The sequence below is a fragment of the Choloepus didactylus genome (assembly GCF_015220235.1).
Source record: "Choloepus didactylus isolate mChoDid1 chromosome 24 unlocalized genomic scaffold, mChoDid1.pri SUPER_24_unloc2, whole genome shotgun sequence".
Classification (NCBI taxonomy): domain Eukaryota; kingdom Metazoa; phylum Chordata; class Mammalia; order Pilosa; family Megalonychidae; genus Choloepus; species Choloepus didactylus.
This window is the reverse complement of record NW_023637605.1, coordinates 1171471-1188806: the sequence shown is the minus strand read 5'-3', so window position 1 is coordinate 1188806 and position 17336 is coordinate 1171471. Positions and strand designations below refer to the sequence as shown.

Sequence of the window (17336 nt, the reverse complement as noted above, 5' to 3'; positions counted from 1 at the left end):
AAACCATGTCCTAATCTTGGGATTGTGCCACTTACTAGCTGTCTTACGTGCCCAGTTACTTAACCTCTCTCCATCTCAATTTTCTCTTCAGGAGAATAGGGCTAGCAACATGCACTTGTCAGGGTGGTTGGGAAGTTTCCAGTGGAGGTGCACAGAGGGAGCCTGGCATGGGGACTGGCCCAGAGTAGTAACTGCATGCTCTCAAAGCTGCTTCCTTTTCTGAGTTCCCAGCTCTCCTGGGGGAGCAGGGGAAGGAGCAAAGTTTCCAGTTGCAGTCTGGCTTGCAGCCCAGCTGGCCTGGCCCCGCCTCCTCAGTTCCTCCTTCCAGGGAAGGGCCTGGGAGGAGAGGGTGGTGACACAGAGGAGGCACCCGCTGGGGCCTGGGCCTGCCCTCTGGACAGGTCCAGACCCATGGAGCCCCCCAGGAGGAGCAGCAGGTAGGACCCCAGGCCCTTGCAGTCTGACCTTCTCCTTCCCTTCCCAATCCTGGACCCAGTTTCTAGGCTGCTGATTCAGCAGCCTCCTGGCTTCCTGGTTCCTGGCTCCCCCTTGGACTCTTTCAGGCCTTTGGCTTGAGGGAGGGATCCAGCTCAAATAGGTGAGCTCATGGGCATCTGGAGGACTGGCTCTGTAAGCTGCGTAGTTTATGGCCTGTGAGGGGTATGATTAGCGGCTGCTCTGGTATGTCAGCTTGGCCTGGCACTACGGGCCTCCCAGCTTATTCGCAGCAGCTGAGATTCCCCGATACCAACATTCCAACACCCTAAGGGTTTCTGAGTCTCCAAGTCAATGAGATAACAAATAAAGGACTTGGGCTGGTGACTGGCACTTAGTCGGCACTTGAGAAATAGTCGCTCTGATGATGACAATTATTCCGGAGTCTCTGATGAGAAGAGTCTTGATTCAGAAATTCTCCTTAAGGTGCTAGGATTTGGGCATCCTCAGATTCTCAGTGAGTTAGTGGTCAGCTGGCCTGGCATGCAGCCATGTTTCCTGGCCTTTTCTTGGGCTCTTGAATAGCTGGGACCTGACCAGAACCTGCCTTCAGGGGCTTGTGGGGGATAGGGGCTGGCTGATCTGGAGAGGCTGGCTCCATTCCCAGCCAGTCCTGGCTTTGGCCACCCAAGTGACCCCAGCCTCTGCCCCTGCCACCGCTGGGTAGGGCAGGGTGCAGGCCCTCAGCCTCACTGCTCTGCTCTCCTTCCTCTTCCCTCCACCACCCCCCCCACCACTCTCAGGCATTTAATTGCGGGAAGTCGGAGGCAGAGGGGCCTTTGGACCCTGCACTGGGGTAGGGGGCACAGCACTGGGGGTGGAACAGGGGCCCCACCCTGGGGTGGGGGCACAACACTGGCTTGCAAAACAAAGACTACTTCTTGGAACCACCCCATACCCCCCCCCGCACCTCCCCCTCCTCACCTCCGCCCCTGGGCCCCACCTACCCACTCAGCCCTGAGTCCCATCCTGTCACCAAGACCACTGAGACCTTGTCAGTTCTTCTCCACCCTTGCCTCTCCTCTGCTCTTGCACTCTCTGCCTCTCCCTGTCTTCTTTCTGTGTCTTTTGTCTTGCCCTTTCTGTCTTCTTCTTTCTGTCTTTCCCTCCTTTTCTGTCTTGCCACTTGCTTGTCTCTTTCAGTTTCTCTCTGTCTTTCTACCTTTCCTCCTTCAGTGTTTCCTCCACCCCCTGCCCTAGGTTCTTTCCCTTCTTTGGGCCCAGTGCCTCTTTTCTCTCTAGCCCTCCTTCCCTTTCTGTGAGGGGTTTTTTACAAGGGGGAGTGTCCCTCGCCCCCATCTTTTCCTTTCTCTTTCATCTCCTTTTCCCCCTCTCCTCTTCCCTACTCGTGTGGCATCTGGTGTGAGGAGGGTTCCCTTCTCCCTTCCCTGCTGTGGTGTCCCAGCGTCTCCGAGGTCCCCACGGAGTCACCTGGAACACAGGAGGCCAAGCCTAGCTCTTTCATCTCTGCTGCCCCCTGTTGTCATTGTGTTCTGTTTGTGGTTTGTGCCGGTTTGAGTGTATTGTGTCCCCCAAATGCCATTATCTTTGTGGTTTTGTGTGGGGCAGGCGTTTTGGTGCTGGTTGGATTTGCTTGGAGTGTGCCCCACCCAGCTGTCGGTGATAATTTTGATGAGATGTTCCCATGGAGGCGTGGCCCCACCCATTCGGGGTGGGCCTTGATCGGTGGAGCCATATAAATGAGCTGACTCAAAGAGAGGAAAGAGAGTGCAGCTGGGAGTGATGTTTTGAAGAGAAGCAAGCTTGCTAGAGAGGAGCGTCCTGGGAGAAAGCCGTTTTGAGGCCGGAGCTTTGGAGCAGACGCCAGCTGCCTTTCCAGCTAACAGAGGTTTTCCGGACGCCACTGGCCGTCCTCCAGTGAAGGTACCCGATTGTTGAGGTGTTACCTTGGATGCTTTGTGGCCTTAAGACTGTAACTGTGTAGTGAAATAAACCCCCGTTTTATAAAAGCCAATCCATCTCTGGTGTTTTGCATTCTGCAGCATTAGCAAACTAGGACATGGTTCAAGTGCCATCCTCTCTTTCTTGACTTTGTGTTTTTTTTCTTTTTTCCTTCCTTCCTTCCTTCCTTCCTTCCTTCCTTCCTTCCTTCCTTCCTTCCTTCTTCCCTTCTTCCCTTCCCTTCCCGTCCCCCTTCTCTCCCTCCTTCCCTCCCTGCCCCTCCCCTCCTCTTCCATTCCCTATTCTCCACTTCCCATTCCTCCCAGTCTCCCTTTACTCCTCCCCCATTTACTCTCACCTCCTTGTCCCCATTCCCCACCCTGCCTCTCCTCTCCCTCCCTGTCTCTCTCTCTGTGTCTCACTCCCTCTCTCTCTGTCTCTCGCTGTCTCTCAGGTCCACAGCGTCTCATACTCTACACCAGTATTGCTGTCCTACTCAAGTCCTTGACTCCATGAAGCTTACCCCCTCAGGCAGGCTGGCAGAGAGCAGGTAAAAGCTAGACCCATCCTCCCCCAATCCCTCACCCTTCCAGTCGAATACACAATATCATTGCCAGCCCCCTCCCCAGTCTCCCTCTAGCCCCTGGCACGACTGTGGAATGGATGTCTGAATGTTTGAGGAGGGTGAGTGGAGGATCAGGTCAGGAGCCAAACTAGGAGGTTTGGAATCTGTTTGTAGTTTGTCCTTCTTTTAAAAATCCTCTCAAAGCTGCCTGCCCCAAAAGGTGGGAGGGGTTGGTAGATTAGGACTACACCAGAGGGAGAGTAGAACTGTGGTTAGGGTGGGTTTCCCCCAGTATGTGACGTTTGAGCTGTCTTAAAGGATGAGTGGGAGTTTGCCAGTTGGATAGGATGGGGAAGGGTGTTTAGGCAGAGGGAACCATCTGCCTACACCTTTGGAGAACAATGTAATTTCCCAGTTAATTAGAAAACACATTTTATATTTTCTAATTATAATGCAATACAATGAAATAGTAACAGCAACTACAAGAGGGCCAGCTCCACCCCTACCCCAAAACCATTTGGAAGTTTAAAAATACTTGCATTGAAGAGGAAATAAGAAGGATACTGAGAATATGATATATCCAAACCTATGGAATATGGCCATAGAGGTTCCCAGAGGAAAATCTGTAGTCTTAAATGCTTTCATTAGAGAACAAGACAGTTTAAATTAAGCAAATCAATTATTCCACTCAAGAAGCTAGGAAAAGAATGGCGAAGAGAAAGTAAAATAAAGTAATTGCTATAGACAATACTAGAAAATAATGAAATAGAAAACCAAAGATTTGGTAAACTAAGAGGTGGTTTTGAAGACTAGTAAACTAGATAGACCATCCTCTGACAAATATAACTGAGGGGAAAAAGCAAGAAAACACAAATTAAATAAGGTATGAGAAAGGGGATTTAACCACAGATACAGAGAAGATTAAGAAGTCATAAGAAAATGCTTTGTGTACTTTTATACCAATAAGTGTGAAAAATCTGGATGAGAAATGGGTGGTTTTCTAGAAAAAAATATGTTACCAGAAAAAATGGCAGAAAACCTTGAATAGACCAGTAAGTATAGAAGAAATTGAAAAGATTGAAGAAAGTTTTCTCCTCAGAAATGATACCAGGCATATTGATATTATGGAAGCTCTGGTATGGTGGAAGTTCTATCAAATCTTAGAAGATCAGATAATAGGAAAAGATAGGCAGCTTCCTAGTTCATTCTTTAAGGCTAGTATAACTAGATGGTTTTAGACAAAAAAGAAAACTAGCCTAATTTCACATATTACTAGAACAACACATTTTGAATAAAAGATTAGCAAACTGAATCCATCAGTGTATTAAAAGAATAACATATCATGACAAATTAGCATTTGTTCCAGGAGTGCAGGGATTGTTCAACGATAGGAGATCTGAAATTGTAATTTATCACATTAATAGATTGAAAGAGAAATGAACATATAACCATCTTAATCCATGCTGAAAAAAAATCATCTGATAAAAATACACATCCATTCCTGACTTTCTAAAATACTCTTTGTAAGTTTATTAGTTATCTGTTACTGCATTGGATTATTTGTTATACAGCAATAGACAACTAATACAGTAAGCTAGGAATGAATGAAAATGTCCTTTCCTTTTATCAGAAACAAAATGTGACCATCGAATGTAACAAGTGAAGCACTAGGTAAATTTCCATTAAATTCAGGAATAACATAAAGATGACTACTATCACTGGTACTAGCCAGTATTTTCTGGAGGTTTTAACCAGTAGGATAAAAAAAGAAATAAGTGGTATAAGTATTGAAAAACAAGAGTCAGAATTAGCATTGAGGATAATATGGTTGGCTACTTATATAATCAGAGGGAATAAAATGAAAAATTATTAGAACTAATAAAATTCAGTAAAATAGGTGGATACAAGATAAATATACACCCAAACCATTAATTTTTCTGAATACCAGCAATAAAGAATTAAAAGACATACCGGAAACAAGATCCCATTCAGAATAGCAAATATATATATTTATGTAATTGCTAGGTATTTATAAGAAATGTGAAAAACTTTTTTGTAGAACACTATAAAATATTTTTCAGGGCTGTAAGAAGACTTTAATAAATCAATTGTTATGTCCTGTTCCTAGATGGGAAGTTTCCAAATGGTTAAAATGAGAGTGCTTTCCAATTTTGTGAAAAGGTTCAAAGCATTTCTCATTAAAATTTCAGTGGTATTTTCTCTGGGAATTAGACGATTGGATTCTAAAGTTCATTTGGAGGAATAAATGCCTATGAGTTACTAAGAAAATTTTGAAAAAAAAGAATAATAATGACAGGGGACTTTACCCTATTAGTAAAAACTGACCATAAAACTATAGTTATTGCAAATGTGATATCATCACAGGAATAGAGGAATATGTAAATGGAACAAAATAGAGTTTAGAAACAAATCGATATGTTCATATGGAGATTTAGTTTATGATAAAGAAGACATTTCAAATCAGTGAGGAAAGGATGGACTCATCAGTAAATGGAATAGGACTATTGGTTACCCATTTGGAAAAATAATTAAGTTAAATTCTCTACCTCATACAAAACAAATAGAAAAAATAAAACTGTAAAAATACCAGAAGAAAATCCAGAACATTTTAATAATATTAGGTGGAGAAGGCATTTCTAACCATGATTCAAAAAACCCAGAAGCCATAAAGAGTAATAATTTTGACTACATAAAAATTAAAGACTTCTGTGTGGCAAATGATAATGTATACAAAGTTGAAACATAAGCATTGGACTAGGAGAAAGTATTTGCTACACAGATATAAGGCAAAAGATTAATATCTTTGTCTGTCTATATCCATATCTATATCATCTCCTGGAGGTAAATAAGAAAAATATTTACAACCCATTTAAAATGGAGAAATAACGTGATTTGACAATTCGGAGATAAAATAGACAATTAGCTAATAAATGAGAAAGGATGTTCAAGCTCACTAATAGTTAAAGAAATGTAACTAAAATAACAGTGAAGTACCATTTTTAAGGTACCAAAATGAAAAGATTGAAGAGGTTGTAGGGAACCAGAACTTCTCATACACTTGATTGGACTGTCTATTGGTGCAACTTTTTATGGGGCCAATTTGCCAGTTACCACCAGAATTTTAAATGTGCATATTCTGCCAACTTGACAGCAGTATCTTGGAGCTAGATTTCTCTACAGTTTTACTGTCAGGTGGACCCCAACTTTGCCACCCAGAGGTCTTTTCTAAAACACCCCTTTCCACACTGCAAACATAAGCCATAGTGTGCAGCTCCTTCTTACACACCCTTGAAGGATATCATTCTCAACTAACTCTTAATTAAAAAGTTTCATGATGTATATGCTTCTCAAAATAAAGACAGGATTGTATGAGTAGGAATAATCTTATTTTAGGCCAGTCTATAAAGATGTTAAAGCAACAGAAATAACTTTTATCTACATTTTAAACAAAATGTACATTCCTTTGGCAGAAATACAACCATTAGGAACTTTTCCTTCAAAAATACTTCCAAACGTAATGCAAAGATGTTCATTGCAGCATTGTTTATAATAGCAAAAATTAAAACAACCTAAATGTCCATCAGTAGGGAAAAGCTTTTACTTCATGATGTAAATATACTATGGATTACTCTGTAGCAGATCAAAATAAAAGTTAGATATCTATATACTGGCATAGAAAGATCTCCAAGACTTGCTGTTACATGAAAAAAAAAAAAAAAAAACAAGTTGCAGAACAGGGCTTATAGTATAATCCCATTTTTTTGTAAATTAAAAAAAAAAAACACCCCACAACGCCAGTGAGAACATGTTACAAACATCCTGTTATAATTTCAAAACCTTTTTCTTTGATCCCATTTCCTTGCTTTTACTAACTCATTTCCCTCCACTTTTATACTTTTCCCCTATTTCTAAATGTTCTGGTCTTGCTTTTCCTTTAATAACTAGCTCAAAAACCACTTCATTCATTCAGCAAACATTTTGTCTTGCCTGCTTTAGGTTAGACCTTGTGCTGAACCTTGGTGGGATATGGGAATGAACTGTATTTGGTTGTACCATCAGGGAGGTCAAGTCTATAAGGGAGAGAGGCACACAGACAATGATAGATAGTGTGATTTGGAATGGGAGAGAATAGGCTCAGAGGGCTGTAGAAGCCCAGAAAGGGGGAGTCAAGGAAGGTTTCTTGCAGGAAGTGACATTTGTACTGTCTTGAGAAAGGAATAGCTTTCCTTTATACTTCTCCCCCACCAGAATTGGTTTTGCCCACTTTTTGGCTTTCCCAAGCAGGATGACCTAATGGGGGATAAATAGGTCTTTGAGTCAGTATCTTTATTTGAGTCCAAGTTCTACCACTTACCAACACTATGATTTTGGGCAAGTCAGTTAACCTCTGAGCTTCTGTTTCCTCATCTGTATAATGGGGGTAATGCCTACTTACCTCTCAGGGCTGTTTTTAGGTTTAGAGATGATACGTGTAAATGGGTAACTGTCAACTCTTGAAGGGCAGGGGCCACCTATGACTGGTTTTCTTTGTAGAAAGGTGTCTTGCTTTGCTTGTAGCAGAGTGTGTAGCATTAGATTCAATATACATAAAAGTCTGGGGATAGTTCTGGAACAAAGGACAGACCTGACCATAGCTGGGGTTTGGGATGAGGAGGCTGAGAATAGTGCATGTGGTGAAGAAGACTGTACCATAAGAGGAGAGAGTCAGGTACTTGGTCTTGGCATGAAGGTGGCACAGTAGGGAAAATAAGAGTAGGTGGTCCTGGGAAATGTAGCCCAGGCAGAAAGTTCAGGCCCTTGTTCTTGGTCCTGTTCTCCTGCTGATGCCATCTCCCAGTTTCACAGTCCAGGGAGCCAACACATCTCAATTTCAATCCCAACTCTGTCACTCACTGGCTGGGTGACCTTGAACAACTCTACACCTGTAAGCCTAGTTCCTTATCTGTTATAAAGAACACAGTACTACCAACATTATGAGGAGTAGATGAGATCAGAGTGAAGTTCACCTCACTGAGGGCCTGGCATATAACAGATACTCAATAAGGAATAGCTATTAGTATTCATTTCACTAGACACTGCTGTGGCCAGGGTCTGTGCTGGGTAATGCTCCTTGCCTTGCAGGAGTTCCCAAGCAGTTGGGGAGACTGAGAAGGACTATGGGAGAGGAGAGCTTAGGAAGTTGTAGAAGCCCAGAGACGGGGATCTGGCCCAGTCTAGGGCTGGTATGGGGCAACTCAGCCAAAGAGCTGAGTCTTAAAGGATGAGTAAGAGTTATCCAGGGACAGAAGGGTGAAGAGTGGAAAAGCATTCCAGGCAGAAGGAACAGCATATGCAAAAGAGCCTGGATGTTGGTGGGTAGGCTCAGAGGTTCTTAACCTGGGGTGCAAGGGTCCCAGATGGACTTCAGGTGGCCCATGAACCTTTTGAAACTGAATGCAAAATGTTGCATGTGTATAACTACGTGTATTTGGGGTGGGGGAGCAGGCGGTGTGGGTAAACAGTCCAGGGCTTTCATTAAATGCATAAAGGGGGTTGCCTGCCCCCAAAAAAGGTTAAGAACCAGTGTTTTTGGTGATGAAGAGTCATAGAATGGATTCTAAATAGGAAAGTAACTTGGTAAATTTTGTTTTAGAAACATCATCTTTGCAGTCAGTATGAAAAATGGATTGTAAGTGTAGACCAGCTGGGAGGCCTAAACTAGGGTATTGGCATAGAAGATATGGATTCGAGCAGAGCTACTGTGTGACTCAACTTCAGGAGGCCCTGTTCACATGGAAGCATTTTAACTTGAAATGATGGAATCTAGCTCCTTTGAGAACAATTAATGAGCTAGACCCAAAAGAGCCATTGGGTGATATAGACTGTTGTGGAGGTAGAAGGTGAGGGAAAGGGAGGAGGCAAGGATGAATTGGCTTTAGCAGAGGGTCAGAGGGACACGAGTCCAGGTGAATAATGCAAGAAGGAAAGGGAACCTCTATTAGTGCTCACCCAGCATTGAAAGTCCTTGGGCTCTGACATAATAGCTAACTTCCATCCCACTCCTGGTTCTCGGAGATGTGGAGCGGCTCTGGAGAGCACTTATTTCCCTGCGGATTTTGGAGAGGAATTGCTTCTGGTTTGTGAGTCAGATAAAGTTTCCTGAAGAAAGTAGTGTTTGAACCAGTCATTCAAGGTCCATAAAGATTGTGAGCGATAAAGATGGGAGAGGATATTATGACAGGACGGAGAGTACACAAAGTCCTGGAGGTGAAAATTGCTGAAACGAAACATCAAAAGGTGCAGTAGAGCTTAGACATGCCTCAAGTAACTGTCTGGGGAGTTCAGAGGCTTTTTTTTTTTTTTTTTTTTTTTTTTGGTCCAGTAGGCAGCTGGAGAGCCATGAGCAGTTCTTGACCAGGAAAAGTGACATGATCAACTTAGCATTTTAGAAGGAAGAGAGACCAAGAAGGAGGCCGTTGGAGTAATCCAAGAGAGAGAGAAGCTGTGATTGTGGTAGTGGGATAGAGCAGAGGAGATGGGTTTGAGAGGCCATTGGGAGGAAGAGAGGATAGGAGGCAGAGACTGAATAGATAAAGGGGGAGGGGCTGGGGAGGTGGAGATGATCAAGGATGGAATGTACAGTAAGTTGGAGTGTTTAGGCCTAGTAATTGAGTCATTCTTCAAAAAATATTTATTGAGGGCCAGGCACTGTGCTAGGCACTAGGGATGCAGCACTGAACAAACAGATGCCTGTACTGACAGATCTTACATTCCAGTGGGTGATATAGATAATAAATAAAGAAACATCTAAATATATGTAATGTGTCTGGGGTCAATAAGTGCTATGAAAAAAAATAAAGGTTGGTAAGAGGATAGAGAATATTGGGGTACTTTTTTAGAGGGAGGGTTTCTCCAAAGAGGTAATACTTGAGCAGACTTGAAGGAGGTAAGAGAGTGAGCCATGCAGCTGTCTGGGGGAAGATGTTTCAGATAGAAGGACTATCAAGTGCGAAGGCCCTGAGGCAAGGGTGTGCTTGTCACATTTGAACAGCAGGGAGACCAGTGTAGCTGGAGAGAGAGCGAAGCTGGAGAGAGCGAAGGAGGGGCAAGAGGAATAGAAGATGAGACTGGAGAGGTAGCAGGGGCCAGATCATGTTGAGCCTTTTAGAACCATTTAGAAGGCAGGCAGGATTAGTTGACTGACTTGCTAAGGGAGCAGGAAGAGTCTAGGGTAACTCTGAAGTGTGTTTTAGGCTGGTGACTGGATGGATGGTGGTACCTTTTACTTAGGTGGGACATGCAGGAGAAGGACAGGTTTGCAGTGGTAAGATTTGAGTTAGAGGTCCAATGAAATCAGAAGTCCCTAAGGGCATTCCTGATAGAGCTGTCCAGCAAGCGTTAGACTTCATGGGTCTGAGACCCAGGAGACAGCCATGCTAGAGAGAGAGATGCAAGGGTCCTCAGCTATACCTGAAGTTTTGGAATGGGACGATGACACTGAGAGAGAGTGGGGAAGATGATGTTATCAGAACTGGGGGAAGGGGTACAACACATAAGGAATAGGCAGAGGAAGAGGAATTGGGGGGAGGGGTGTCAGAGAAGTAGGAGGGAAACCAGCAGGGAGTGGGCTCACGGAAGCAGAGGAAGGAAAGAGTCTTGCACAGGAGAGGCTTGTGAAGAGTGTCAAGTGTTGCAGCCGGGGGAAGTAAGATGAGGGTGGAAGAGAGTCTATTGGCTTTAACCACTAGGAGGATCCTGGGCGACCTCACTAAGAACAGTTTTCTGTGGAGTGGTGGGCATATGATGCAGATTGCAGTGGGTTGAAGAGCTCGTGGGAGGTACCAAAGTGGAGATGGCCAGTGTAGACAAATTTCTCAAGAAGCTTAACTGTGAAGAGGAGAGAGGGACAGTGATTGCTGGAGGGGGATGTGGGGGGCAGATAGAGAGTTTTTTTTCCCAGATGGGAGAGACTTGAGCTTCTATAAATGTTGATAGGAAGGAGGCAACAGAGAAGGAGAGCTTGAAAATACCGGAGAGAAAGGGGATAATTGTTGTGGAGGAGGTAGCAGGGATGGGCTCCAGAGCCCAGGTTGAGGGACTGTCCTTAAATAGTATAGGTACAACCCCATTTGTCAAAGAGAAGGAAAGCAGTGGAAGGCTTTGAGGGGACTGGTGAAAGAAATGCTTCAGGAGAGTTCAAAGCAACAAAGGGACAGCTCTGACCAAGGACATGGGAGCTGAAGTTCGGTGGAAGCAAAGAATACTTCTGGCTGAGTCAGGGAGAACTTCCTGCAGGAAGCAGCATCTGGTCTGGGGCCATGAAGTTTAGAGAGGCTTTCCCTAGGCAAAGATCTGTGCAGAAGAAAGAACATTCTAAGCAGAATAAACAGAGTCAGCAAAGGCATAAAGGTGTGAAAAGGCTGGGCATGTTGATGGAATGAGCAAATTAGTTTGACAAAGGCTGGGCATGAGCAAATAGGATAATATGGGTGCCAGTGATAAGACAGTAAAAAACAATAGCTAACCATGTATTAAGTGCCAAACCGACTCTTAAAGTGACAAGGTCCTTTACATGCTTGAATTCATTTAATCCCACCACGCCCTGCAGAATAGGTATTTCCTCATTTCACAGATGAGAGAAATGAATCCCAGAGAGGTGAAGAAACGGACGCAAGGTCACCCAGCAAGCAATGGTGGGACTGATACTCAAACCCAAGTCAGGCAGACTTGGGTTTGTGCTTTTTCCACCTGGCAGGAAAAGCCAGCTGAGGCCACATGGGGGGGGGGGGGGGCTGAATCCTAAGTTGAGGAACCTGAACTTTTATCCTGGAAGTGATGGAGATCCAAGGTGGGTGTCTGAGCAGAAGAGACATGTGCTTGAAGGTGGGCCTTAGGAAGGCTAATGTGGTCCAAGAGGTCAGGAGAAGGAATTGGAAGGTGACTGCAAATGTTGAGGTGACAGCAGTGGCCTGTCCAGGATAAGAGGAGAGTGAGCAGTGGGGAATGGAATTTCATTTGATCTCTTTACAGCCTTGAGAGGTGTGGATTTTCCGTCTCCTTTTATAGATGAGGAATGGGAGTCTCAGAAAAGGAGAGCTACTTGCCCAGGACTTTAGCCCTGGTTCAAATGATTTTGCTGACTCAGTGATCCTGGGGTGCAGTGGGTCAGAGGAATCTCTGAGTCTGAGAAGGGTATGTGCATGTGTGTGTGCACGTGTGCGCTTGTCTGCCAGATGGATAGCAGTGCCTTCCCTTGCCTGTCCTTTTTCCTTCACTTCTCTTCACAATCCCTCCTTTTTCCTGGATCCCATACTTAACTGCCTCCTCTGGCCAAGGGACCTGGGAATGGGGCAATACTGTTTGTTTCATTGGCTGTCCGCAGAAGATCAGCCATTTCACTCCCAGGTACCTGGTCCTCTCCCAGCCCCAACTATCTGTCTAAGCTCCCCATGAAACTGTAGCCCCAGCTGCAGTGACTGCCACATGCAGACTGGTCCCGGGTCCCACTCAGCAGGACCCTAGGGGCAGGCACTTGTTCCTGCAATGACTCCCCCCCCGCCAAACACACACACATACACCCCCATGCTGTGGCTGCTTCAGTGTGGGTGCAAATGGCCACTTTAGGAATTAGATTCGGTTCATGAGCAGTTTAATGATATTCACCACCATGTCCCCATTGCTATTGTTTGCCAGGCACTTGATGTACGTTCTAGTCCTTGCAACAGTCCTGTGGAGTTGGCATCACGAGCCCCATTATTCCGGATGAGGAAACCGAGGCTCAGAGAGGGTTAACAGCATGCCTGGGGTCACATAGCCTAGGAACACTTGTAGAGCTGAGGTGTGAAGCCAGGTCTGTTCGCTTCCAAAGCCTGTGGGCTTTTCCTGCTCCATTTCTGAGCATCTCCTGTTTTCCTGACCCTCAGCCTTCAGGAAATACAAATCTTTGTCCTCCAAGGGCAGAGTGGATTTCTAGAGGATAGTGCCAAAGTCACCCAGGGAACCTGATGGGATGAGTCTGAGATTTGAGCTCCAAGAACTCTGGGTTCAAATCCTGGCTCTACCACTTTCCCAGCTCTGTGATCTGGGACAGTTATCTAACCTCTCTGAGCTTCAGTCCCCTCATCTCTAAAAGGTTACTATTGCAGGAGTTAAATGAGATAATGTATGGGAAGTGCCCACTTAGAGCAGGTTGCTATTATCTATATTAAAATGAAGATTGGGCACCTGTCAGGGTCAGAAATGGAGTTTATACTTGGAGGGGTGACCTGGGAGTTCCTCAAGACTGAGCCCAGCACGGGGCTGTGGGTTGGGGTTGGGGAGACCAGCAACAGGCTCCTTGGGGAATGAGTTGGAAACGGCCCTGGATAATCCATCACACTGACCCCCTATTTGGACCCCCCCTCCCCCAATCCTAACCTCACCACCCTGGTTCTGGCCCTTCATGTATCTCCCCTGCTCTGCAAACTAATGCCTCTGCCTCTCTCTGTCACCCACCGCCTGTGGCCTCTACCCTGCCCTTCCTGGCCCCAGGGAAGAGGAGGAGGAGGAGGAGACTGAGGAAGAGGAAGAGGAAGACGCTCATCAGTTCTGCTGTCCAGCCTCCGAGTGCAGCAGTCCCTCCTCTCGGTAACTGAGAGGACAAGGGTCATTTTCTATGCAGAAGCAAAAGCCTTAACCAGCCCCCTACCCCCGCCCCCGCGGATCCCCCATGGGACCCCATCCCCTGCTTCAGGAACCAGAAGGGCAAGCATCGTGCCCCTTTCCTCCCCCACCTCTTTCTTGGAATTTCCACCCCTGCTGTTATCTCCCCTGGACTCCAGCCCCTGAATTATATAGAGCTGGAGCCCTATGTCTGGCTGAAATGTGGGGAGAAGCAGAGCTTGGAGCTTTTGGAGCCTGTATCCTCCCCACACCTGTACTCCCACTTCCTCAGGCACCCTGGAGCCTGCCACTCCTGGAGAGGTCTCCAAATGACATCCCAAGGACCTACCTCTGTCCTCTGTGAGCACAAACAGAGATGCAGGGTGCCTAGGGCTCAGAGGACCAGACGGGGGCGGGACCCAGCCTGCCTAGTTCCCCGTCGTTCCCTTGCGGTGGCCATTGCTGCCAGCTCCTCCACTGCTTGAAGGCCTCGTGCCATGCCCCCTTGCCATTTCCCATAGTGCTCTGTAAATATAATCAGGAGGAGAAGGCCTTTCAGAGTATTGTGTTGCTGTGTACAGAATGAATTTCCCATCAATAAAAGCTGATCTCTTCTCTCTGTCTGATGTATGTTCCCACCCCACCCCATTTCCTTCTCCCCATCTCCACCAGGGCCTTACCTTTCTTTCCTATCCACCAGGGCTGGGAACAGGGGCTGGGGGAGAGAATAGGGACTGTATTTGATTCATGGTATGGTCAACACTCTAAGAGGCACTCAATAAATGAATGAATGATGTGGTGCTCCCCGGACTGGCAGGCGTAACTGCAGTTGTCTTCTTTAGCCCTATAGCCCAAGGCAGCAAGAACTGCCTAACCGTGGACATGTTTCTTGACCTCTCTATTGACCTCATAATTTCTCCATCTGTAAAATGAGAAGGGAGAGGGCCAGGAGCTCGCCAAGGGCTCTTCCAGCTCTGACATTCTGTGAATCCTGAGATGCTACAATTTTAAGGAACTATGATTATATGAAGTTAAGATATGATAATTCAGTGACACATTCCATGCAATTGCGTGATTTCTATTTGTACAGTACTGTGATTTTTGTATTCTCCAATGCTGTGGTTTTCAGACTTCGTGGTTTCTACTATTTAAAAAATTCTGACAGTGTGATTTTAAGATTCTGTGATAAAATTCTTTGATTCTGGACTTTGAAGATTCTGTGATTCTACGACTTTAGGGTCCTCTCAATCTGAGAGAAAGCCATTTTCCCCGGATATAACGACCCTAAATATTTCCTGCATTGGCCAGAAGCTGTCAGCAGGAGGATGGGAGGTATCTTCTATGGGTCTGTAGGACCCACATCTTCCATGACATGTCTGAGTTAGGAGCAAAGTCAGGAGAACCCGAAGTTGGCTTGTACCCTGATTTTTCCCTGTCTGAACCTTTGGCATTAAACAAATCTGAGTTTAACTTCCAGTTCTGCCACTTACTAGCTGGGTTACTTTGAGCAAGTATTTTCTTCTCCTTGAGCTTTATTTTCCTCCTGAGTGTTGTGAGAAAAGATCTACCTCTCTGGGTTCTCAGGAAGATTAACAAGAAAGAATGCGAGGAACCCAGCATAAGGTCTGATGCATGGTTGGGCAAATGTACAGTGAGTGGTGGCTCTTGTTTTGATTAAGGTCCTTTTCTCCCACCCTTCAGTGTCTCTAACACATTGATCCTGTAGTTTTTCCAGATCCTCACCTCAAGCACTCCTTGCTTCACTCAGGCACTTAACATATCTACTCAGTCACTGATTCAAATTCTCATTTATTTCTTTCCTCCCTTCATCCCTTCCTTCCTTCCTCCCTCCTTCCTTCCTTAAACAAACTAACTAACCAACTAACTAACTAACTAACTACCTTCTCCCTCTCTTCCTCCCTTCCTTATTCACTCTGACAAGTATTGCTTGGGCAACTACTGTGTGCAGCGCCTCAAGCTAAATACCACGAGGGATCAAAAGTAAGACCGTGGCTGTGTTCTCCATGAGTTTTCCATCCCTCAGGGGAGATGAGAAATCCTTTCGGAAAATCGTCAGGTGTGAAAGGCAGAAAGGAGCAGAAACGGCTTCAGTGTTGAGCAAAATACGTTCGTGGCCCAAAGCGGAGGGAGATGTCAAAGTGTGGGCTAGGGATTCAGGAGGGCTTGCTGGAGGAAGAGAGGGCAAGAGTTGGACCTTGAAGGGTGGGAAGGGTTTGAATAGGTGGCAAGGGGTGAGAAGGCATTACAGGAGGTAGGGCCAAGACAAAAACCTGGTGATTTCCGGGGTCATGTTGGGAAACGGTGACTAGATTACTCAGTTCAGCTGGCTCTCCAGGGTGTATGAATCTAGGTGACCTGGACTCGGGAGGAGGAGACCATTCTACCCTTCATGTGGAAGTGCATGTGGGGATGAGGGTTCGACTAAGTGGAGGGAGAAGGCAGGTCAAGGTTAGATATAACCATCCTGGGAGCTGTGGGTCAAACACTCTTGTGCAGTTAACTGGATTGGCTGAATAGGGCAGAGGGCCTGTGCTGTGGGAAGGGGGAAGGTTGACATCAGTTGTGAGGGAAATATGTGTACATGTATGGTCTTTGTGTGAGGCTGTGCAGGTCTTAACAGTAGAGAGAGACTGCGTGTACTATTATGTATCAGGGAATGTTGATTTATGAGACTGGGATGTAAGGAACTCTGAGTGTGTGAGGTCAATTGTATGAGGTGGTGACTTTCAGTGCCTGGCAGGCTTTGTGGCTGTGTCTGGTGGATATAATCACAAGGCTGGGCTTGTGCAAGAGTGGCTTTTGAGCATGTGGTACTATAGCTTTTAGGGTGACAGTTGTCAAGCATGATGTTTACACACACACAGACGTACATGACTGCCACCTGTGGTCTTAGGGTACCAGGGTAGGCACTGGGCACCTGCTGTGTGCTGGGTCTACAGAGGTGAATCATACCAGGCCAGTGCCCTTGGGAAACTTGCAGTCTAGGGAGGAGGGGCAGGGTGGGACACAAACACTTCAAGAGAGAATCACAAGATAGCCAGTGATGATAAGGACCAACCATGATAAGGTTTTGCACAAGGCACAAAGGAAACAGTAGCTGACCATGTCAGGTGCTGTGAGTGGAGAGAGTGAGTCAGAGCCAACTTCCCAGGACAACCCGCCTTTTCAGTCTGCTGCAAGATGAAGATGAGCACACCCAGACAGATGAAGACTGGGGATAAAGGGGAAAGGGAGACATTCTGGGCAGAAGAAACAAAGGAGGAGGTGTGAATCAGCTCATGTTAGTCTAAAAATTGCAAGTAACTTGCTGTTTGCTGATGTTTAGGAGCTTAAAGGAGCACGTTGGGAGGGTAGCTGGACAGATTCAGAGGAGTTTCTGAAGCTAAAAGCAGGACATGGGCCTGGAAGGTAGGGAATTTGGGTTCTCATGCTGTGTGACCCGGGGCAAGTCACTTTGGCTCTCTGGGTGTTTATTTGGACTTGGTGGGATTGGATGGTTCATCAAGTTCAGTTCATAAAGTCCATCCCAGCTCTGTGGATCTTCTTCTACCCTTGGCCAGCAAAACCCATGAGTCACTGCTCTTGAAGTCAGAAACGTCTTTTATCTAACCTCAGTCTTCCCTGCTTCCTCTGGGTTGCTTCCTCATTCATGCATTCTACAAATATTTACCCAGCATCTGGCCCTTTGTGTGGTACTGTGGGAAGGCATGGA

The 17336-nt window shown here is 45.8% G+C and overlaps 1 protein-coding gene across 1 annotated transcript in view; it reads left to right on the top strand.

Annotated features, from left to right (window-relative positions):
* Positions 1-295: 295 nt before the first annotated feature.
* The window catches only part of IQSEC2 (IQ motif and Sec7 domain ArfGEF 2), a 42713-nt gene continuing 25672 nt past the window's right edge, over positions 296-17336 (top strand). The window contains 3 exon segments of the mRNA XM_037823774.1: positions 296-437; positions 2852-2947; positions 13493-13588. Of these exon segments, the coding sequence (XP_037679702.1) occupies positions 412-437; positions 2852-2947; positions 13493-13588 (218 nt within the window). The 5' untranslated portion in view covers positions 296-411.